The 24,849-nt window shown below is 42.8% G+C and overlaps 1 protein-coding gene across 1 annotated transcript in view; it reads left to right on the top strand.

Annotated features, from left to right (window-relative positions):
- LOC311108132 (interphotoreceptor matrix proteoglycan 1-like) overlaps positions 1 to 24,849 on the top strand; it is a gene marked incomplete at both ends in the record, with an annotated part of 39,780 nt that overhangs the window by 3,514 nt on the left and 11,417 nt on the right. The window contains 14 exons of the mRNA XM_084150767.1: positions 2,630 to 2,872; positions 6,846 to 7,012; positions 7,543 to 7,577; positions 10,483 to 10,532; positions 12,629 to 12,741; positions 13,617 to 13,766; positions 14,905 to 14,963; positions 15,683 to 15,703; positions 16,498 to 16,676; positions 16,757 to 16,818; positions 16,914 to 17,681; positions 19,329 to 19,568; positions 19,677 to 20,085; positions 20,789 to 21,342. Coding sequence (XP_084006893.1) covers positions 2,630 to 2,872; positions 6,846 to 7,012; positions 7,543 to 7,577; positions 10,483 to 10,532; positions 12,629 to 12,741; positions 13,617 to 13,766; positions 14,905 to 14,963; positions 15,683 to 15,703; positions 16,498 to 16,676; positions 16,757 to 16,818; positions 16,914 to 17,681; positions 19,329 to 19,568; positions 19,677 to 20,085; positions 20,789 to 21,342 — 3,050 coding nt within the window. The remainder of the gene's footprint in view (positions 1 to 2,629; positions 2,873 to 6,845; positions 7,013 to 7,542; positions 7,578 to 10,482; positions 10,533 to 12,628; positions 12,742 to 13,616; positions 13,767 to 14,904; positions 14,964 to 15,682; positions 15,704 to 16,497; positions 16,677 to 16,756; positions 16,819 to 16,913; positions 17,682 to 19,328; positions 19,569 to 19,676; positions 20,086 to 20,788; positions 21,343 to 24,849) is intronic.

Raw genomic sequence — 24,849 nt, 5'->3', positions numbered from 1 at the left:
GATATGACGCTACAAGCTTGGCACACCTGTATTTGGGGAGTGTCAAGGACATTCAGAGACTTGTCCCGAAGCCACTCCTGCGTTGTCTTGGCTGTGTGCTTAAGGACGTTGTCCTGTTGGAAGTTGAACCTTTGCTCCAGTCTGAGGTCCTGAGCGCTCTGGAGCAGGTTTTCATCAAGGATCTCTCTGTACTTTGCTCCGTTCATCTTTTCCTCGATCCTGACTAGTCTCCCAGTCCCTGCTGCTGAAAAACATCCCCACAGCATGATGCTGCCACCACCATGCTTCACCGTAGGGATGGTGCCAGGTTTACTCCAGACATGTCGGTTGGCATTCAGGCCAAAGAGTTCAATATTGGTTTCATCAGACCAGAGAATCTTGTTTCTCATGGTCTGATAGTCGTTAAGGTACCTTTTGGCAAACTCCAAGTGGGCTGTCATGTGCCTTTTACTGAGGAGTGGTTTCTGTGTGGCCACTCTACCATAAAGGCCTGATTGGTGGAGTGCTGCAGAGATGGTTGTTCTTCTGGAAGGTTCTCCCATCGCAAACAGAGGAACTCTAGAGCTCTGTCAGAGTGACCATCAGGTTCTTGGTCACCTCCCTGACCAAGGCCTTCTCCCCCAATTTCTCAGTTTGGCAGGGCGGCCAGCTCTAGGAAGAGTCTTGGTGGTTCCAAACTTCCTCCATTTAGGAATGATGGAGGCCACTGTATTCTTGGGTATCTTCAATGCTGCAGACATTTTTTTGGTACCCTTCCCCAGATCTGTGTCTCGACACAATCCTGTCTCGGAGCTCTACGGACAATTCCTTCGACCTCATGGCTTGGTTTTTGCTCTGACATACACTGTCAACTGTGGGACCTTATATAGACAGGTGTGTGCCTTTCCAAATCATGTCCAATCAATTGAATTTCCCACAGGTGGACTCCAATCAAGTTGTAGAAACATCTCAAGGATGATCAATGGAAACAAGATCCACCTGAGCTCAATTTCGAGTCTCATAGTAAAGGGTCTGAATACTTATGTAAATAAGGTATTTCTGTTTTTATTTTTAATAAATTAGCAAACATTTCTAAAAACCAGTTTTCTCTTCATCATTATTGTGTGTAGATTGATGAGGAACATTTTTAATTTAATCATTTTTAGAATAAGGCTGTAATGTAACAAAATGTGGAAAAAGGGAAGGGGTCTGAATACTTTCCGAATGCACTGTATTCCATCTAGTCCTCACCCAGGATGACAGCAGGTTGCCTAATGGCGGCATGACAACAGGTTATAGGCCTATAGGGCTCTAGTATCTCCTATGCAGTATCTCCTATACAGTACCTACCATACTGATGCTGATGAGCTTTCCTAGGAGGAGAGCGATCTCCCCGCGTTTGTCACAATCTCTTTTTGACTTGTTTGAGGTTTTGGCATGGGTTTATCCCTCATTGATGGTGTCAGACTCATTGCAGTTGCACACAAGCTGGCACTAACTTGGTGAAGTGAAAAGGACTTGGAAGACACAACTGGCTATAGAGACACAAAGGGTCAAATTGAATGGCTAGTTAAATAAATGAGGCTACAGTTGATGAAGGAATGCCTGTTTGTTATAGTTTGATTGTGCAGTGATCGTGGTTCTATATTATATAAAAGCAGAAATGACTCAATAAGTAGGCAGATAGATTGTGGACCATGGCAGTACCCACAACTTGATATCTACAAAAACTGCCACTATTTTTGGTTGTTATAAACAGATAGGTTTTCTTGTAGGATTAAACAAACGCACAGAATCAAACGCTGTTTCAAGGTCTTTGAGAATTGCTCAAGCTGTAAATATTTGCAGTGAGGACAAAAGCAATGAATAAAACATATAATTTTCGACAACGATTTAAGCCACTCAATTTCAAATATGCACCCATGCACCTACAATCATTTTCAGAATAATTTTGATCCTCATTTTCATGGATCCTCTTTGTCTGTGGCATGCATATTTACTGACAACATCTAAATTAGGACTACGGTGGTCTCTGTTTCCTTGGTGACAAGTGTAAATCTGAAAAGGTCATGTCCCTTCATGGTTATATGATGTACAGATTTGAGCCAGTTTGCAACAGCAGGAAAATAATCCTGCAGCAACAGGAAATGTGAATTATGATGTGGATTATAATTAATGGACATCTTTGTAGGTGATTGATACATTTTTGGTAAGGAAAAATCAAGTCTGAAATTTCAAAGTGGAAATTAACCCTCAAATACCCAACAAGTTTTAAATTGACTGCATTGCAGGAAAGTTCTCCGTCAACAGGGTGATCAATTTAAGATCCTACATGTGTAAACATTACTGTCTGCTGATAAGTGGTTTGAATGATGGCTGTCCTGAATTTCCCTCCCACCACTACAGTAGAATGCTCATCTCTCACAGCTGAGAGATCATTCAAAGCAAGTCATTCCATTCCAAATGGAAGCCAGAGACATATTTGTATGCATTGATAGAATTCAATGACCCACTGTAATTTATTTCAGGATAGGGAAAAAGTGGCTTTTCAACACAGGCTTTTCAGACATGATACAGTACACTATACAATTGAACACATCTTGAAGATATAATTGTTTCAATGTCTTTTTCCTTTATCATGTTTTTGCAGAGAGGAATAATCGGGGCTCTTGGCAGAGAGGAGTTATCGGGACAGAAACAGAAACCATCAATTCTATGCACTTGGTTGAACTTTTGAGAACGACCAAACAAAACTCTAATGTCAGAACAATATTTGACCTGGAAAAGCATCGGACGAAGAGGTCAGCGGTCTTCCACTCTGGAGTGAGAGTCTGTCCTCAGGAGACCATCAATGAGGTCATCGCCAGCCATCAAGCCTACTACAAGCTCAGAGGTATAGTCCTCCCATTCATTATAGTTAATCATTATAGTTAATCAATTGCTATTCTGTTGGATATTTCAGTGTCACATGTTCAGTATCCAGGTCTTCTGCCCTCGACAGAAGTCATGAGGTGACGCCTCGCCCGGGGCATGGCATGTATAGCCTCTACTCAAACGAAATGGTGAAAGTTGTGGTGTGCACCAGTCAGAAATGTCTAAATACATTATATAAAGAAAAGTATGTGGACACCCCTTCAAATTAGTGGATTTGGCTATTTCAGCCCCACCCGTTACTGACAGGTGTCTAAAATCGAGCACACAGCCATGCAATCTCCATAGACAAACATTGGAATGGTCTTACTGAAGAGCTCAGTGACTTTCAACGTGGCACTGTCATAGGATGCCACCTTTCCAACAAGTCAGTTCGTCAAATTTCTGCCCTGCTAGAGCTGCCCCGGTCAACTGTAAGTGCTGTTATTGTGAAGTGGAAACGTCTAGGAGCAACAACGGCTCAGCCACAAAGTGGTAGGCCACACAAACTCACAGAACGGGACCGCTGAGTGCTGAAGCACGTAGCGCATAGAAATTGTCTGTTCTCAGTTGCAACACTCACTACCGAGTTCCTAACTGCCTCTGGAAGCAACATCAGCACAAGAACTGTTCGTCGGGAGCTTCATGAAATAGGTTTCAATGGCGAGCAGCCACACACAAGCCTAAGATCACCATGCGCAATGCCAAGTGGCGACTGGAGTGGTGTAAGCTCACCGCCATTGGACTCTGGAGCAGTGGAAACGTGTTCTCTGGAGTGATGAATCACGCTTCACCATCTGGCAGTCCGACGGACGAATCTGGGTTTGGTGGATGCCAGGGGAACGCTACCTGCCCAAATGCATAGTGACAACTGTACGGTTTGGTGGAGGAGGAATAATTGTCTGGGGCTATTTTTCATGGTTCGGGCTAGGCCCCTTAGATCCAGTGAAGGGAAATCTTAACTCTACAACATACAGTGACATTCGAGACGATTCTGTGATTCTAACTTTGTGGCAACAGTTTGGGGAAGGCCCTTTCCTGTTTCAGCATGACAATGCCCCTGTGCACAAAGCGAGGTCCATACAGAAATGGTTTGTCGGGATCGGTGTGTAAGAACTTGTCTGGCCTGCACAGAACCCTGACCTCAACCACATCAAACACCTTTGGGATGAATTGGAACGCCGACTGTGAGCCAGGCCTAATCGCCCAACATCAGTGCCCGACCTCACTAATGCTGTTGTGGCTAAATGGAAGCAAGTCCCCGCAGCAATGTTCCAACATCTAGTGGAAAGCCTTCCCAGAAGAGTGGGTGCTGTTATAGCAGCAAAGGGGGGACCAACTCCATATTAATGCCCATGATTTTGGAATGAGATGTTCAACGAGCAGGTGTCCACATACTTATGGTCATATACAGTGGCTTGCGAAAGTATTCACCCCCCTTGGCATTTTTCCTATTTTGTTGCCTTACAACCTGGAATTAAAATAGATTTTTGGGGGGTTTGTATCATTTTATTTACACAACGTGCCTACCACTTTGAAGATGCAAAATATATTTTTTTGTGAAACAAACAACAAATAAGACAGAAAAACAGAACTTGAGTGTGCATAACTGTTCACCCTCCCCGAAGTCAATACTTTGAAGAGCCACCTTTTGCAGCAATTACAGCTGCAAGTCTCTTGGGGTATGTCTCTATAAGCTTGGCACATCTAGCCACTGGGATTTTTGCCCATTCTTCAAGGCAAAACTGCTCCAGCTCCTTCAAGTTGGATGGGTTCCGCTGGTGTACAGCAATCTTTAAGTCATACCACAGATTCTCAATTGGATTGAGGTCTGGGCTTTGACTAGGCCATTCCAAGACATTTAAATGTTTCCCCTTAAACCACTCGAGTGTTGCTTTAGCAGTATGCTTAGGGTCATTGTCCTGCTGGAAGGTGAACCTCCGTCCCAGTCTCAAATCTCTGGAAGACTGAAACAGGTTTCCCTCAAGAATTTCCCTGTATTTAGCGCCATCCATCATTCCTTAAATTCTGACCAGTTTCCCAGTCCCTGCCAATGAAAAACATCCCCACAGCATGATGTTGCCACCACCATGCTTCATTGTGGGGATGGTGTTCTCGGGTGATGAGAGATGTTGGGTTTGCGCCAGACATAGCGTTTTACTTGATGGCTAAAAAGCTCAATTTTAGTCTCATCTGACCAGAGTACCTTCTTCTATATGTTTGGGGAGTCTCCCACATGGCTTTTGGCGAACACCAAACGTGTTTGCTTATTTTTTTCTTTAAGCAATGGCTTTATTCTGGCCACTCTTCCGTAAAGCCCAGATCTGTGGAGTGTACAGCTTAAAGTGGTCCTATGGACAGATACTCCAATCTCCGCTGTGGAGCTTTGCAGCTCCTTCAGGGTTATCTTTGGTCTCTTTGTTGCCTCTCTGATTAATGCCCTCCTTGCCTGGTCTGTGAGTTTTGGTGGGTGGCCCTCTCTTGGCAGGTTTGTTGTGGTGCCATATTCTTTCCATTTTTTAATAATGGATTTAATGGTGATCCGTGGGATGTTCAAAGTTTCAGATATTTTTTTATAACCCAACCCTGATCTGTACTTCTCCACAACTTTGTCCCTGACCTGTTTGGATAGCTCCTTGGTCTTCATGGTGCCGCTTGCTTGGTGGTGCCCCTTGCTTAGTGGTGTTGCAGACTCTGGGGCCTTTCAGAACAGGTGTATATATCCTGAGATCATGTGACACTTAGATTGCACACAGGTGGACTTTATTTAACTAATTATGTGACTTCTGAAGGTAATTGGTTGCACCAGATCTTATTTAGGGGCTTCATAGCAAAGGGGGTGAATACATATGCACGCACCACTTTTCCGTTATTAATTTTTTTGAATTTTTTGAAACAAGTTATTTTTTTCATTTCACTTCACCAATTTTGACTATTTTGTGTATGTCCATTACATGAAATTCAAATAAAAATCAATTTAAATTACAGGTTGTAATGCAACAAAATAGGAAAAACGCCAAGGGGGATGAATACTTTTGCAAGGCACTGTACACTTATTAATGCTCAGATTATTCTGCTAATTATCCATTGGATCACATTTTGGTTTATTTTATTTTGAATGGACTGGAGTGTCACATTGTGTAACTGATGCAGTAAAACCATGGCAGGTAGAGTGATGCCATTGTGGGATCATGTGTAAGATTCCTCAGGAGGACAATGTATCTTTTCTACAGATTATTATCCTATTGGAAAATACGTTGGCCATATTTGTTAAAGAGATACATTGCCTTATACAATTCCTATATAATTGTAATTGTATAGGGAAGCAGGAAAGTAAAGGCTAGATAGTGTTGGGGCATCCTTACACTCTTAGAAAAAAAAGGTGGTATCTAGAACTTAAAAGGGTTCTTTGTCTGTCCCCATAGGATAACCATTTGAAGAACCATTTTTGCCTCCAGGTAGAACCTCTTTCCACAGAGGGTTCTACATGGAACCCGAAAGTGTTCTGCTTGGAACCAAAAAGGGTTCTAACTGGAACCAAAAAGGGTTCTCCTATGGGGACAGCCGAAGAACCCTTTTGGAACCCTTTTTTCTAAGCATGTAGGTAGGAAGTGTGTGCATGTGTACATGACTGAATTAAGTTATTTATCATGAGAATCATCCATGTCTTCTCTTGGAAAGTAAAGCCAGCTTTTATGTCTCTACTACTGAAACCTTATGTATCTGAAAATTATTTGCTGGGTTTTAGAGTTATTTGTACTTTGAGACACCCCGTGATGAGTTCTTGGTGTTTGTCCCAAATGGCACCCTATTCCCTTTATAGTGCACTACTTTTGACCAGGGCCAATAGGGAATAGGGTGCCATTTGGAACGTACACTCAGACTTGATGTGGATCTGTATCTATTGTGCTGAATATCTTTCATTCTTACTGGAACACTGTTCTCTCTTTGGTCAGTTTGTCAGGAGGCTGTGTGGGAGGCCTTCCGGATCTTCTTTGACCGGATCCCTGGAACTACAGAATATACAACATGGGTTCACACATGTCAACATGAGTCTCTGTGCCTCTCTGACCTGGCCACTAACTTCAGCAACTCAGAGGAGCACATGAGTATGGTGTACAGGGTGAGGAACCAACGACACATGACTCCCTTTTATGTGTCGTAATTGTTAGACCAATAATTACTTACATTATTTGAATGAACATATGCACGTCTTTATTGGGGGGGGGGGGGGGGGGGGATCATGTGAAATCAATTTATTTCAGTAGATTTTCCTCAGGAAACAACAGCATTGTTTCTTGCACAATAGCCATAGGGAAAGCAGTTGTTTATTACGTTGAAACTTGTTTCTTTCCCCTCTTTATTCAAACCTGTTGACATTTAATTATTACATATCAGTCTCTTGATAATAAATATCCACATTATATTGCTCCCAATAACACACAAAACAGCAACACATCAATCTGGTCTAGTCAATTTGGTTATTTTACATTCCTATGAGGGTATAACATGCATATACTGTATATTTGCAGACAGCACTCCCAAGTGCATGTTTCAGTGGTACCTTACATGCTACACAGTTTTGAAGTATTATGTCATTGGTTTGAATTGATGTGTGCGATTCATGTTATGATTGTAATTCTGCTCTCACAGAGGATGAACCTGCGAGATGAGAGGCAGCCGACTGGGTAAGGCTTAGAGACAAGACGGTACCTTATGCAGCCTGTTGTCTGCTGATAGTTGTCATGGAGCGCTGCTTTCTCACACACAGTGCAGCCTTCTTGAGTCAGGCTTTGGAGTTGACCTGTCACATCATGCCCTCTCTCCAAGTGTATAATGACTGATTATGGATACTCAATGGTAGAGTGGCTCTTGAGATATGAAGGAATCAGTCACACATCTTAGAAACTGAACATGCATGATAGCAATTGGCACTGAAATTATGATAATGAAGTCATGCGAGATGGTAGATGAATAGTAATTAACAAGAAATTAAACTTTAATTTATGCAGTTCTTTATTAGAATATGCCAAGCTGACATTGATTGTAACTAGGCAGCAGCAGCCACTCTGAGAAAGAAAGTCATAGGTAAAGACATTAGTACTTAATTCTAAGTTGTTGTTAATTATCTTTAAATTACCATCTCACGTGACAGAATCATCATCAATTACCATCAAGTATTTAACCAGGTAGTTACTATATATAAAATAGTCTTAGGTATACTGTACATGCACTCTTGCATATAGTACTGCTGGTTGATGACCAGTCTAATCTTAGACAGGTGGAGAGCTTGTGCATTGCCATGGTAATGATCTTGTAAAGTCATTAGGGGATACAGTGCCTTCCGAAAGTATTCAGTCCCCTTGACCTTTTCCATATTTTGTTACGTTACAGCCTCATTCTAAATATATATATATAATTTTTTTTAGCATCATCAATTTACACACAATACCCCATAATGACGAAGCAAAAACTTTTTTTCCCCCTGATATCCAATTGGTAGTTAACAGTCTTGTCCAATGCTGCAACTCCCGTACAGACTCGGGAGAGGTGAAGGTCAAGAGCCATAAGTCCTCCGAAACACGACCCTGTCAAGCTGCACTGCTTCTTGACACACTGCCCACTTAACCCGGAAGCCAGCCGCACCAATGTGTCAGAGGAAACACCGTACAACTGGTGACCAAAGTCAGCGTGCATGCATCCGGCCTGCCACAAGGAGTCGCTAGAGCGCGATGGGACCAAGGACATCCCGGCCGGCCAAACCCTCCCCTAACCTGGACGACGCTGGGCCAATTGTGCGCCGCCTCATGGGTCTCTCGGTCGCGGCTGGCTGCAACACAGCCTGGTATCGAACCCGCGTCTGTAGTGACGCCTCAAGCACTGCGATGCAGTGCCTTAGACCGCTGCGCCACTCGGGAAGCCTGTAGGTTTTCAGACATTTTTGCCAATTTATTACAAATAAAAAACTGAAATATCACATTTACATAAGTATTCAGGCCCTTTACTCAGTACCTTGTTAAAGCACCTTGGGCAGTGATTACAGCATCAAATCTTCTTGGGTATGACGCTACAAGCTCGGCACACCTGTATTTGGGGAGTTTCTCCCATTTTTCTCTGCAGATCCTCTCAAGCTTTGTCAGGTTGGATGGGGAGCGTTGCAGCACAGCTATTTTCAGGTCTCTCCAGAGATGTTAGATCGGGTTCAAGTCCGGGCTCTGGCTGGGCCACTCAAGGACATTCAGAGACTTGTCCCGAAGCCACTCCTGCATTGTCTTGGTTGTGTACTTAGGGTCGTTGTCCTGTTGGAAAGTGAACCCTCGCCCCAGTCTGAGGTCCTGAGCGCTCTGGAGCAGGTTTTCATCAAGGATCTCTCTGTTCTTTGCTCCATTCATCTTTGCCTCGATCCTGACTAGTCTCCCAGTCCCTGCTACTGAAAAATTCATCCCCACAGCATGATGCTGCCAGCACCATGCTTCACCGTAGGGATGGTGCCAGGTTTCCTCCAGACGTGACGCTTGGCATTCAGGCCAAAGAGTTCAATCTTGGTTTCATCAGACCGGACAATCTTGTTTCTCATGGTCTGAGAGTCCTTTAGGTGCCTTTGGCAAACTCCAAGCGAGCTGTCATGTGCCTTTTACTAAGGAGTGGCTTCCGTCTGGCCACTCTACCATAAAGGCCTGATTGGTGGAGTGCTGCAGGGATGGTTGTCCTTCTGGAAGGTTCTCCCATCTCCACAGAGGAACTCTAGAGCTCTGTCAGAGTGACCATCAGGTTCTTGGTCACCTCCCTGACCAAGGCCCTTCTCCCCCAATTACTCAGTTTGGCCGGGTGGCCAGCTCTACGAAGAGTTTTGGTGGTTCCAAACATCTTCCATTTAAGAATGATGGAGGCCACTGTGTTCTTCGGGACTTTCAATGCTGCAGAAATGTTTTGTTACCCTTCCCCAGATCTGTGCCTCGACACAATCTTGTCTCTGAGTTCTAAGGACAATTCCTTCGACCTCATGGCTTGGTTTTTGCTCTAACATGCACTGTCAACTGTGGGACCTTATATAGACAGGTGTGTACCTTTCCAAATCATGTCCAATCAATTGAATTTACCACAGGTGGACTCAAATCAAGTTGTATAAACATCTCAAGGATGATCAATGGAAACAGGATGCACCTGAGCTCAATTTCGAGTCTCATAGCAATGGGGCTGAATAGTTATATAAATAAGGTATTTCTGTTGTTCACTTTGTCATTATGGGGTTTTGTGTGTAGATTGCTGAGGATTTTTATTATTTAATCCATTTTAGAATAAGGCTGTAACGTAACAAAATATAGAAAAAGTCAAGGGGTCTGAATACTTTCCGAAGGCACTGTATGTGCATGTTTTCAAGTGCTGTTTTTTACAAACCATTACCTTTATCACTCAAAGCTGGGCTAATTTGGACAGATTTTTATTTATCTGCCATTTTTTTGTTGTTGTTTTTGTTGTTGTACAAAAGTACAACAAATAAGGAATATTCTCATCATGTACAAACCTGAAAATATAGCCTACATATTATTTTGCATAATGAATTATGTGTATTTTCTCCTCTTTCACCTGCAGAGTGGTAGCAGCCACAACCACAGCAGCACCGGAGGTTGCTGATATAACAGGTATAGCAAGACACTGTATCAAGATGTACAGTGGCTTGCGAAAGTATTCACCCCCCTTGGCATTTTTCCTATTTTGTTGCCTTACAACCTGGAATTAATATTGATTTTGTGGGGGTTTGAATCATTTGATTTACACAACATGCCTACCACTTTGAAGATGCAAAATATTTTTATTGTGAAACAAACAAGAAATAAGACAAAAAAACTGAAATCTTGAGCGTCAATAACTATTCACCCCCCGAAAGTCAATACTTTGTAGAGACACCTTTTGCAGCAATTACAGCTGTAAGTCTCTTGGGGTATGTCTCTATAAGCTTGGCACATCTAGCCACTGGGATTTTTGCCCATTCTTCAAGGCAAAACTGCTCCAGCTCCTTCAAGTTGGAAGGGTTCTGCTGGTGTACAGCAATATTTAAGTCATACCACAGATTCTCAATTTGATAGAGGTCTGGGCTTTGACTTGGCCATTCCAAGACATTTAAATGTTTCCCCTTAAACAACTCAAGTGTTGCTTTAGCAGTATGCTTAGGGTCAGTCCTGCTGGAAGGTGAACCTCCGTCCCAGTCTCAAATATCTGAATGACTGAAACAGGTTTCCCTCAAGAATTTCTCTGTATTTAGAGCCATCCATCATTCCTTAAATTCTGACCAGTTCCCAGTCCCTGCCGATGAAAACATCCCCACAGTATGATGCTGCCACCACCATGATGGTGTTCTCGGGTGATGAGTGGTGTTGGGTTTGCGCCAGACATTGCGTTTTCCTTGATGGCCAAAAGCTCAATTTTAGTCTCATCTGACCAGAGTACCTTCTTCCATATGTTTGGGGAGTCTCCCACATGCCTGTTGGCGAACACCAAACGTGTTTGCTTATTTTTTTCTTTAAGCAATGGCTTTTTTCTGGGCACTCTTCCATAAAGCCCAGCTCTGTGGAGTGTACGGCTTAAAGGGGTCCTATGGACAGATACTCCAATCTCCGCTGTGGAGCTTTGCAGTTCCCTTCAGGGTTATCTTTGGGCTCTTTGTTGCCACTCTGATTAATGCCCTCCTTGCCTTGTCTGTGAGTTTTGGTGGGCGGCCCTCTCTTGGCAGGTTTGTTATGGTGCCATATTCTTTCCATTTTTTAATAATGGATTTAATGGTGCTCCGTGGGATGTTCAAAGTTTCTGATATTTTAATAATATTTATAACCCAACCCTGATCAGTACTTCTCCACAACTTTGTCCCTGACCTGTTTGGAGAGCTCCTTGGTCTTCATGGTGCCGCTTGCTTGGTGGTGCCCCTTGCTTAGTGGTGTTGCAGGCTCTGGGGCCTTTCAGAGCAGGTGTATATATACTGAGATCATGTGACACTTAGATAGCACACATGTGGACTTTTTAAAACTAATTATGTGACTTCTGAAGGTAATTGGTTGCACCAGATAATTTTTAGGGGCTTCATAGCAAAGGGGGTGAATACATATGCACGCACCACTTTTCCGTTATTTATTTCTTCACTTCAATTCAGCAATTTGGACTATTTTGTGTATGTCCATTACATGATATCCAAATAAAAATCATTTTAAATTACAGGTTGTAATGCAACAAAATAGGAAAAACGCCAAGGGGGTTGAATACTTTTGCAAGGCACTGTATCAAGACACTGTATCAAGATCTATCAAGACACTGTAACACGATGTATCAAGACACTGTACCAAGATGTGTCAACACACTGTGTCAAGATGTATCAAGATGTATCAAGACACTGTTTTTTATTAATTTAACCTTTATTTAACCAGGTAAGCCAGTTGAGAACAAGTTCTCATTTACAACTGCGACCTGGCCAAGATAAAGCAAAGCAGACACTGTATCAAGATTTATCAAGACACTGTATCAAGATGTATCAAGACACTGTATCAAGATGTGTCAAGACACTGTATCAAGATGTATCAGGACACTGTATCAAGATGTATCAAGACACTGTATCAAGATGTCAACACACTGTATCAAGATTTATCAACACACTGTATCAAGATGTGTCAAGTAATTGAATCAAGATGCACATATCAATGGTGAATTAAATCTAATATACAATATAATTAAATTGTAATTAACCGTTAAGGTCCAGAAGAGGACCAGACTGCAGCACCAGAACCACCTGCTCCTGTAACCAGCGATGCCAGCGTCCCTGATGCTCCTGAGGTTACAGTTGAAGAAGAAACTGCGGAGGAGGAGGTAAACAACATTTATTTTAGGCTAGATGTTTAGATTGCTGACAACTTGCAGACTGAAAGGAAAGCTGACAGAAAGATTGCTTGTTGTTGCCCAGCCCAGCTGTTGTCTTGTTGAGCTGATAGCATTTAACCATATGGTCTAGCACTACACCTCTTATCAAATACAGGTAACTGCCAAAATAATGCAAACACTTGAGTAAATGAGGAATACAAAGTATATTGAAAGCAGGTGCTTCCACACAGGTGTGGTTCTTGAGTTAATTAAGCAATTAACATCCCATCATGCTTAGGGTCATGTATAAAAATGCTGGGCAGGCCATTATTTTGTGTTACATGGTTATACCACTATAGGATGACATTGCTCCTATCCACAGGGCAAGAGTGGTCACTGAATGGTTTGATGAGCATGTAAATGATGTAAACCATATTCCATGGCTCAGTCACCAGATCTCAACCCAAACAAACACGTATGGGAGATTCTGGAGTGGCTCCTGAGACAGCATTTCCACCACCATCAACAAAACACAAAATTATGGAATTTCTCATGAAATAATGGTGTCGCATCCCTCCAATAAAGTTCCAGACACTTGTAGAATCTATGCCAAGGTGCATTGAAGCTGTTCTGGCTCGTGGTGACCCAATGCCCTATTAGGACACTTTATGTTGGTGTTTCCTTTATTTTGTTTGTTACCTGTACATTATCTGACTACTGGGTCCTATTCATTAGGGCAAACCATAACATAACGTTTTGCAAGGGAAAACGAAAACTAGGAATTTCTTATTGAACAAGTTCAGGTTGTCCCTCCATGTTTCAGTCTGTTTTCTTTTCTTTTGGTGCCTAATGAATAGGGCCCGGTTGTCTTCTCCTGTTTGTAGGACTCTGAGCTGCCCAACGTTGTCCCGGAGCAGCCTGTGGAGGAGATAGTGGAGTTCAGCATTGACCTGGTGGACCCAGGCTACAAGGAACTACTGGACGACCCTGACTCCCCCCAATATGTTGACCTCTCTCATCACCTGCAAGACCAGGTGAGATTATAATATAGCCTGGTCCCAGATCTGTTTGTGCTTTTGCCAACTACATTGCTGTCATTGTCAAGCCAAATGGAATGAACATTTGTGACAAGGAGTTGGCATGATGGCGCACACAGACTGACACCCAGGCTAGCTGACACACTACACAGTAGAAGACCAGACTTATGGGAGCTCTGTAGTCTGTACTCCCTCTTTATGTCCATCAGTAAAATGTTATTGATGATTTTAAGTCCCTAAGACCAATGGGATATATGTTTTTATTCCCTTGAGGTACAGTTTATTCACTGTCTTGATGTTTTTTAAAATAGGTTTTCAATGAGCCTCAAACAATATTTCCCAATGAAAATAAAGCCATGATCTTATCTTATCAGTGTAACACAATCAACTGCCAGATACAGGTGCCTGATGCTGCACAGTGTGCTCTGTGACATGTTGCTACAAGTGGTACTGTCCTCATGGGTTGTGGCCCTCGGAGGGAGTTCATGGTAAAGATGATTATATAATGCCACAGGATCATGAGCCAGAGGCAGAGAAAGCAGATTACGGAGTTCCACTTGGACCGTCAGGGCTGGATTCTCAACCTGACTAGACCCAGGCTCAGTCCCAATCCTCCACCCTTCTCCCAAAGTATGCTTGCACCAATCCCATGCTTTTAAATCCATGACAGTGAAGGTGCAAGTGCACACTTTTGGAAAAGGGTAGAGAACAGGGACGTAGCCCAAAGCTCTGCCAACCATTTTACTCTTTGAGAGAAAATATATATTTTCACTTAACTATCCCATTCAAGTGCTCTGGAAGCTAGTTGGCACATACTGTATTGAGCTTTATTGGAGATGGAGGCCTTCATTGGATTTCCCCCAATGGACTCTCAAAGCTCCATAAGAGACGATTATGTCATAACTGTGCGCTAAATGTGATTAAGTAAAGATAGAGATCAATGAGTGTAAGTGTCTCATTCATATATTCCTCTGCACTGATTTACAGTACTAGGGGATATGCTCAGATTACATTACTAGAGCTCGTAACTAGTAACATGTATTTGACTTATTAATGGTACTGCTATACGGACTGGAGAGAAATGCCATCATATGTGATTCTGTAAGCTTATATAGTCCATCTTCTTTTTCCACAGATGCTCCATGTTTTTGACAAACTCCCAGGATTTAAAGAGATCAGTGTTTTGGGAATCAGGTAAGTCTGTGGCAGACATGAATGATCACATCTGATGCCTTCGTGCTTAATTCTGACATTTTGGTGAGCAAATTAAATGGCAATAGATTAGGTGAGACAGATGAAAGCCAGGTGCAAGCTTGGAACCCTGCCAGTTTATTTAATCGGACCTCATTAACTAAGTGTTGATTTGGCGTGGACACTGATTCATTTGAATACAAAACTAGCTCATTCCCACCTAGGTGAAATTCTGTAAAATGCCAGGAACAGAAAATATTTGAGTGCTGCAGACTGTGCTCTTGGCTATGCTGACTGTAGTAAGAATACTTGTGTCATTAGTGTGACCCACATGCATGCAAAAAAATACACTTTTCCTGTGTGTTAACACTGAAGGCCATTATATCTTTACATTCAAATGCAAAATAATACATGTCAAGCACAGGTGGCTGGTGAGGGGAAGACGGCTCATAATAATGGCTGGAATGGAGTGAATGGAATGGCATCAAACACATGGAAACCATGTGTTTGATGTGTTTGATACCATTCAATAATTATATTCCAGCCATTACTGTGAGCCCATCCTCCTCAATTAAGGTGCCACCAGCTGCCTGTGGTGTCAAGTGACACCCTGTGATGTCATGACACTCGACCAGCAATGACTGATGTTCTATTTCCTTGTAGATGACATGCCATTATATCACATACTAATGGCCTCTTTTTTTCCCCTGTCCAAATCCTAGTGAGACCCAGGAGAGTGACGGGTAATTGAATTACTGTGATGAGAGCCATCTTGAGCGGTAGCTGCTGTTTCCCTCTGTGTGTCTGTGCTTGTCCCTGTCCGTCTGCTGCTCCGCTCTGAGTTTATCTGGATCTAACACAGGGCCCAAGGAGAGAGGGATCACATAACCTAAACAAACAGCAGCTCGGCTCTTTGTGCAGCTGGGTCAATACATCAACCAGTGACACTGTTGAGAAATGAGGACTCAAATCAGCTGAAACTGGGCATACATCCCTTCTGTATCTCATTGAAAGTTAACATGGGACATATGCTTCTTTAAATCTTTCTGAAAGGGTGTTAATGCTCCTGTCTTCTTCATTTTAGGATGGAAGGAAATTAAGCAGTGCAATAAAAAGCCCTTTGTGAATAGAATAATTGCCGAATTGCTCCCTTCCCTAATTTGCGGGCCCCATGGTGGCCAGTGCTGTCCCAGGCAATAACATCCTTGAGCCTGCTCCACTAATCTGATAAAGGATTCACAACTAATTCGACCTTTGTCTGTGTCTTTAATATTTACAAAAACAAAATGGAAAGAAATCCACCATTGATGGTATCATTACTATTCTAATCAAAATTCCATTGAACTAATCTGTTTGTCCTCCGGCTTCTCTATGACAGAGCTGAATATTGAATACAGCAATGTTTAATCGCCAAATCTTAAACCTGGCAGGGGATTGCTGTGTTTTTAGTTTATGTAGTTAATTGCTTATAGCTTTTCTAGATCTGTATAATATAGTGCTATTTTCTTCTCTCATACAATATATTCTTATTTTTCAGACCTGGAGGAGTGACAGTGCACTATTCCCTGGTCTTTGAGAGAATTTTAACAGAAGTTTCAGAGGATGACACAGGGACTCCAGCGTCAGCTGTGCCCAGCCTGCGGGAAATGGTTGCCAAGGCTTTGAGTGAAGAGGCCTCTCTACCAGTGGATCTACAGTCATTAAACTTTGAACCAGGTAGCCAAATCACTGTGAATAAGTTATGTTATATTTGTGAAAGACATGATTTTGCATCATTTTTGTACCTCTTTCCACAGTAAAAGTGATTCCACTAACTACAACACCTGTTGAGGAAGCTGTTGAGGAAGTGATTGAATATGTAAGTACTGGAATTTGAATCTAGACTACCTAAGGTGAAATACCAAACCTTGGAAATATGCATCAACACACTTTTTTTGTCTTTTCCATCAACAGTCCAGTGAGCCATCAATCCACAATGACCTGGAAATAGCCACAGATGAGCCAGAGATTGCTGGGGAGAAGCCTCGTCTGGATGTTCCACTTGGCCCTGTGGAAAAGGAAAATGCTCTCGTCACCCTCCTGGACTCTACAGACATTCCAGATGATGAAGAAGAAGAAGTAAAAGAAGAAGAAGATGCACCACCAGAGAGAGGGGATGTGCCCTACATCTACGAGGATACTAGTGATGAATTTGTGGACATTGATGAGAGTGAGTCTGAAGCAACAACTGAACCAGAGGAAGAGGTGCCATTTATCACACACATGATTGAAACCATCCATGCCATTGATGAGGGAACTGGTGAGCTTGTGAGAGACTATTTCCCATCCCCTCCTGCTGAGGATTCTGCTGCTGAGCCCAGCATTCCAGAGGAATACCCTGAGCCACCTTTTGGCAATTTAGTCCCTACTAATGGGTACCCTGTCTTACCCCCTGAGGATTTGGATATTACCTTCGTTCCTGAAATAGAAAGTATAGAAACTGAAGCTCCAGTTGAACTCCCTCCTAACTTGATATCAGAGGAGAAGGCTGTTGTTGAGGAGGAGGCTGAGCCTACTCCAACCCCTCAGATTCTGCTCACCACATCCACAGCCACTGAAGAAGAGCCGTCTGACCCTGGATTACATGTAACGACTCTCTCAGCCATCACAGATCAGCCTATCGCTGAAGCAATAGAGGACCTTGAAGTTGAGGAGAATCTTATTCCGATTGAAGAGGAAGAGGTTGAGGAACCAGAACCAGAACCTGAGGAAGAGGTAGTCGAGATCTCAGGACCTGAGGAAGAGGTAGTTGTGGAATCAGAGGAAGATGTAGTTGTGGAACCTGAGGAAGATGTAGTTGTGGAACCAGAGGAAGAGGTAGTTGAGGAACCAGAACCTGAGGAAGAGGTAGTTGAGGTCTCGGAACCTGAAGAAGAGGTAGTTGAGGTCTTAGAACCTGAGGAAGAGGTAGTTGAGATCTCGGAACCTAAGGAAGTGGTCGTTGTGGAATCAGAGGAAGAGGTAGTTGTGGAACCAGAGGAAGAGATAGTTGAGGAACCAGAACCTGAGGAAGAGGTAGTTGATGAACCAGAACCTGAGGAAGAGGTAGTTGAGGAACCAGAAACTAAGGAAGAGGTAGTTGAGGAACCAGAACCTGAGGAAGAGGTAGTTGAGCAACCAGAGGAAGAGGTAGTTGAGGTCTCGGAACCTGAGGAAGAGGTAGTTGAGGTCTCAGAACCTCAGGAAGAGGTAGTTGAGGAACCAGAGCCTGAAGAGGGGGTAGTTGAGGTCTCAGAACTTGAGGAAGAGGTAGTTGAGGAACTAGATTCTGAGGAAGAGGTAGGTGAGGAACCAGAGCATGAGGAAGCGGTAGTTGAGGAACCAGAACCTGAGGAAGAGGTAGTTGAGCAACCAGAGGAAGAGGTAGTTGAGGTCTCGGAACCTGAGGAAGAGGTAGTTGAGGTCTCGGAACCTCAGGAAGAGGTAGTTGAGGAACAAGAGCCTGAAGAGGGGGTAGTTGAGGTCTCAGAACTTGAGGAAGAGGTAGTTGAGGAACTAGAGTCTGAGGAAGAGGTAGGTGAGGAACCAGAGCATGAGGAAGCGGTAGTTGAGGAACCAGAGCCTGAGGAAGAGGTAGAGGGGGAACCAGAGCCTGAGGAGGGGGTAGTTGAGGTCTTAGAACCTGAGGAAGAGGTAGTTGAGGTCTTGGAACCTGAGGAAGAGGTAGTTGAGGAACCAGAACCTGAGGAAGAGGTAGTAGAGGAACCACAGCCTGAGGAAGAGATAGTTGAGGAACCAGAAACTGAGGAAGAGGTAGTTGAGGAACCAGAACCTGAGGAAGAGGTAGTTGAGCAACCAGAGAAAGAGGTAGTTGAGGTCTCGGAACCTGAGGAAGAGGTAGTTAAGGTCTCAGAACCTGAGGAAGTGGTAGTTGAGGTCTTAGAACCTGAGGAAGAGGTAGTTGAGATCTCGGAACCTAAGGAAGTGGTCGTTGTGGAATCAGAGGAAGAGGTAGTTGTGGAACCAGAGGAAGAGGTAGTTGAGGAACCAGAACCTGAGGAAGAGGTAGTTGATGAACCAGAACCTGAGGAAGAGGTAGTTGAGGAACCAGAAACTGAGGAAGAGGTAGTTGAGGAACCAGAACCTGAGGAAGAGGTAGTTGAGCAACCAGAGGAAGAGGTAGTTGAGGTCTCGGAACCTGAGGAAGAGGTAGTTGAGGTCTCGGAACCTCAGGAAGAGGTAGTTGAGGAACCAGAGCCTGAAGAGGGGGGAGTTGAGGTCTCGGAACTTGAGGAAGAGGTAGTTGAGGAACTAGAGTCTGAGGAAGAGGTAGGTGAGGAAACAGAGCATGAGGAAGTGGTAGTTGAGGAACCAGAGTCTGAGGAAGAGGTAGAGGGGGAACCAGAGCCTGAGGAAGAGGTAGAGGGGGAACCAGAGCCTGAGGAGGGGGTAGTTGAGGTCTTGGAACCTGAGGAAGAGGTAGTTGAGGTCTTGGAACCTGAGGAAGAGGTAGTTGAGGAACCAGAACCTGAGGAAGAGGTAGTTGAGGAACCACAGCCCGAGGAAGAGATAGTTGAAGTATCGGAACCTGAGGAAGAGGTAGTTGAGGTCTTGAAACCTGAGGAAGAGGTAGTTGTTGAACCTGAGGAAGAGGTAGTTGATGAACCAGAACCTGAGGAAGAGGTAGTTGTGGAACCTGAGGAAGAGGTAGTTGATGAACCAGAACCTGAGGAAGAGGTAGTTGAGGAACCAGAACCTGAGGAAGAGGTAGTTGAGGAACCAGAACCTGAGGAAGAGGTAGTTGAGGAACTTGAGGACGAGGTACTTGTGGAACCTGAGGAAGAGGTAGTTGTGGAACCTGAGGAAGAGGTAGTTGATGAACCAGAACCTGAGGAAGAGGTAGCTGAGGAACCAGAACCTGAGGAAGATGTTAGTGAACCACCAGCAGAAGAAATTAAAATCATCCAACCTGTGGATTCTGTAGAGGACACTCTCTTTGGAGAGGAAACTGATCCTGTTGAAGAGGACAATATTGTGCCAATAGAAGACCAGTCACCTGAGGAGGACATGGAGGAACAGTTGCCTGAATACCCCAGATATGAGGACATCTACCCTGAAGAAGCTGTTGATACTTTGGAAGAATCAGGTGAGCAATGCAGGTTATTAAAGCTGTTCTAGCCCTGTAAAGGACGACAACACGCAGATATAATGACAAATTAAAAGCAATACATGTCTTTGATAGAGGTGTGCAGTTGCATTACAGCTAATAATTAGAGTCCGGCCCAGGGAGGAGATATATTAATGGTCTTTATTTGGACTGAGTGCTGTGCTGCCTGATGATGAATGAACTGTAATGTGGTGTTTATCATTTCGTACGTGATAAATAAAAGGCTTTTGATAATTCATTTGTTACATTTTAACAATTTAGCAGACGCTCTCATCCAGAGCACTTACAGTAGCGAGTGCATACATTTCGTACTTTTTTACGTATTGGTCCCCTGTGGGAATCAACCCCACAAACCTTGCGTTGCAAGCGCCATGCTCTACCAACTGAGCCACACGGGACTTACCAATGGTTACACCGCTGAGAGATACTGTACTTAATCAAACAATGCAGATTGATTTTTTATAAAATAAATCTGAAGGAAAATTATTCACAGCAGGGCCCTGGCAAAAGGTCTCGCCTGGAACAGTTTCATCCCTGCAGCCATGTAGGGAAGGAAACTGCACATTCAGTATAAATTAGGATAATGTATTATGTATTGAATAGTTGGAAGGCATTTGCAGTATGGGTAAAACACACTTGTTATGGTTTGGGACTAATTGAAATATCCTCTCCTGTTTCAAAGATCATTCACCAGAGGACAGTGATGTGGAAGAGGCTGCATTGCCAGAGGTCAGTGAAGTGGAGATAGCAGTGACATCAGAACCCATCCCAGACTCTACACCAACACCACCTGCAGAATCTGACACTGTGCCTGAGGTATATGTAACAGAGTCCGCTTCAGAGTTAGAGCCTATGGAGGAGGATGCTGAGGAGCCTGAGGTGGTTGTTATCGATGAAGAGGAGGCTGAAGAGGAGGTCATGGATGGCTCAGAACCTGAGGATGAGAGCATGCAAGACCTTGCAGACGAACTTGACCAAATGGACCTGGTGAGCACAGAGGCCATTGACCTTCCAGAGGCCAGTGGATACCCATTGGCTCCCAAAGAGCACCCCTTCGAGACCACAGCGTCTCCACCACTGAGATACCTGACCACGCCCTCCATGACCACGGCCAGTAAGGGAAGGGAGCTGGTGGTGTTCTTCAGTCTACGGGTCACCAACATGAGGTTCTCAGATGACCTCTTCAACAAGAGCTCTTCAGAATACAGATCCCTGGAGAACACCTTTGTGGAGCTGGTGAGTGAGAATGAAATATGTTCATAAAGAGATGAGTGACAGCATTTCTTTGTTGCACTGCAGCAGGCAACTGAACCCAATGTCATAAGATTAAAACAGGATACTGCCCACCCAAGTGAGGGAAGGAAGAGGATAGGAAGTAGGCCAGACATGAAAAGAAGTCAGGCAGAAATCATTCTCTGATTATTTAGACTAAATTGATGTGCAACAGAGGAACACTTTGTTTCACTCTTTATATCGCTGACTGGTGTCTTTCAGGTCCTTATTACTAGGCAAAGGTGCTGTATAGGCCCATATACATTGACTTATCACTGACAAATGACGTAGAAAGGAGAAACTGCTTTACAGCGATTACAGTCTAATCCTTTAAATTTATTTCACAAGGTGGAAAAAATGTGTATTGTGTTGCCTATTTCAGAAGGACATTAGATGGAGGTGGTTATTACAACCTGGTTGCTAACTTGCAAACATTTTCTTAAAGCGTTTGCTTCACAGTCTGTTTGTTGTTGTTTAAAGGTCCAATGCAGCCGTTTTTATCTCAATATCAAATCATTTCTGGGTAACAATTAAGTACCTTACTGTGATTGTTTTCAATTAAAATGGTCAAAAAGAAACACAAATAGCTTCTTAGCAATGAGAAATGTCTTAGTTTGGTACTCTCTTTCTTATTGGTCTATTACTCCACCCCACCAAAACAGGCTGAAGTTTCAGGCAGTCTTTTCAAAAAGCTCTTACACTAAAAGGACATTATCATAATTTTCACAATTTACAGTATTATTCCAACCTTATAGTTTGGAAGTATATACAAAACACAGGAAAATCACGTTTTTGACTGCGCTGGGCCTTTAAGTGATTAGATTTAATCATTTAGATAAATGTACTGTGCTCTCACTTATGGCTCTCAGCTTAATTAATGCTGAAAACAGCCTGACCTGCGCTGGAACAAAACGAACATTCTGATATACTGTAGCTTCAATTCAGCTGGTTTTAATGGACTATTTTTGAGTGACATCCTATTCAAAGCCCAGTGTTCTGCATGATTCCTTTGTCTTCTGACTAAACTGACATGCCTGCTTCAACATTGACTTAATTTAGCAATAAGTCATAAGATGGTAGATTCAGCTTTCAGAATAAGGTACAGTGAGGGAAAAAAGTATTTGATCCCCTGCTGATTTTGTACGTTTGCCCACTGACAAAGAAATGATCAGTCTATAATTTTAATGGTAGATTTATTTGAACAGTGAGAGACAGAATAACAACCAAAAAATCCAGAAAAACGCATGTAACATTTTTTATAAATTCATTTGCATTTTAAAAAATCAGCAGGGGATCAAATACTTTTTTCCCTCACTGTACATTGAAATAATACAGCTGATGGGTATGTTGTTTGTGACAGTATAGGTCTAGTTACCCTTTCTTCACCTTTCTATTGAGCTTGATGGTTGGGTGTACTGTATCATCAACAGGTGATTTAGATTGATTAGATTTACTTATGCACAGAAGTAGATTCATTTGTCTCACATCCACGCTGAAACAAATGCAACGTTCCCTCGCAGTATACAGAGCAATGACTTAGCTTACAGCTAATAAGCTGAAGAAGATGAGGGGTGTGTTGAGAACAGGACACTTTGACACTGCTCTGGTTCCTTTTGATGTGATAAGATGTGGGCTGAAATACAACACGAAGATGTAGATAGAGAGAGAGATTAAATGTTTCATATTTTAGACCTTTTGTTTGTAATATTTTTTGCTGTTATTGATTTGCTGTCATTGACCAAATAGCCTCATCACTAAACGCATGCTGCTAACCCCTCAGACTCTCCACATGTGCAAACTCCAATGGAATAGCTTGTTTGGGCTCATATCAGGCTTCAAAATGACACTTTTGTAAATAAGAAGGGCCAGTGGCCAGACTCTCTAGTCCTGTTTATACCTGGTTCCTGATCTTATCTACATTCTGATTGTGCCCACATTTTTAGACAGGTGTAGACAATCAGAAGACACATTGTGATCTGATTGTGATCTTCCTGACCACCTCCGGAGGTAGTCAGGCACGCATTGTGTCTGGATATCTTACAAGTGTAGACGGAGCTGGACAGTGAAATCATTTAAATCATAATTAAACCACCCTCTAAAATCATTGACAGGTGGCAATATTGACTTATGGCATCAATATGTGTCAAAATAAATATTACTTTAAAAGAATATCTGTCAAATAACTTAGATACAAGGAGGGACCAGGAAATCTAGTCGCAATGAGGACACAGAGGATGGAAAAATCTGTCGATGTGCCCTTGAGCAAGGCACTTAACCCTAATTGCTCCTGTAAGTCGCTCTGGATAAGAGCGTCTGCTAAATCACTAAAATGTAAATGTAAATAAGAGATACATTTTAATACCATGTGTAGACGCATGTCTGAAAATGTGGGCACAATCAGAATGAGGACAAGATCAACACACAGGACACATTAGAGCCAGGTATAAACAAAGCTTCTGAGAAGTTAATGGATTTGAAATGCCAACTCATTGTGACTAAAACGGAATTGGAAGAGGCTAGGTTATTAGATGATAAAGGAGAGTGTAGGCGTAGATAGATGTACAGTTGCTTGCGAAAGTATTCACCCCCTTGGCATTTTTCCTATTTTGTAGCCTTACAACCTGGAATTCAAATGGTTATTTTGGAGGTTTGTATCATTTGATTTACACAACGTGCCTACCACTTTGAAGATGCAAAATATTAGTTTTTGTGAAACAAACAAGAAATAAGACAGAAAAACAGAAGACTTGAGTGTGCATAACTATTTGACTAGGCCATTCCAAGACATTTAAATGTTTCCCCTTAAACCACTTGAGTGTCGCTTTAGCAGTATGCTTAGGGTCATTGTCCTGCTGGATGGTGCCGCTTTCTTGGTGGTGCCCCTTGCTTAGTGGTGTTGCAGGCTCTGGGGCCTTTCAGAACAAGTGTATATATATACTGAGATCATGTGACACTTAGATTGCACACAGGTGGACTTTATTTAACTAATTATGTGACTTCTGAAGGTAATCGGTTGCACCAGATCTTATTTAGGGGCTTCATAGCAAAGGGGGTGAATACATATGCACGCACCACTTTTCCGTTATTAATTTTTTAGAATTTTTTGTAACAAGTTATTTTTTCATTTCACTTCTCCAATTTGGACTATTTTGTGTATGTCCATTACATGAAATCCAAATAAAAATCCAATTAAATTACAAGTTGTAATGCAACAAAATAGGTAAAACGCCAAAGGGGATGAATACGTTAGCAAGGCACTGTATATTGGCACAGAGTGACCCTTTATATGGTACTTCCTATATGGTACTACAAAACAAATCAGTGTTTTACTTTACTGGAGCAATAGAGCCCCACAGTGGAGGTGTCATAATACCCATAAAACGGGTGGTCAAACAGGGAAATGGTTCCAATCGTTTTTTCACCATTTATTTTTCTCATAGGGGATTTTAGAAACGTGACGTTTGATAACCG

This window comes from Coregonus lavaretus, assembly GCF_964263955.1.
Source record: "Coregonus lavaretus genome assembly, chromosome: 33".
Lineage (NCBI taxonomy): Eukaryota > Metazoa > Chordata > Actinopteri > Salmoniformes > Salmonidae > Coregonus > Coregonus lavaretus.
The sequence above is the reverse complement of the archived record's forward strand: the minus strand, read 5'-3'. Positions and strand labels throughout refer to the sequence as shown.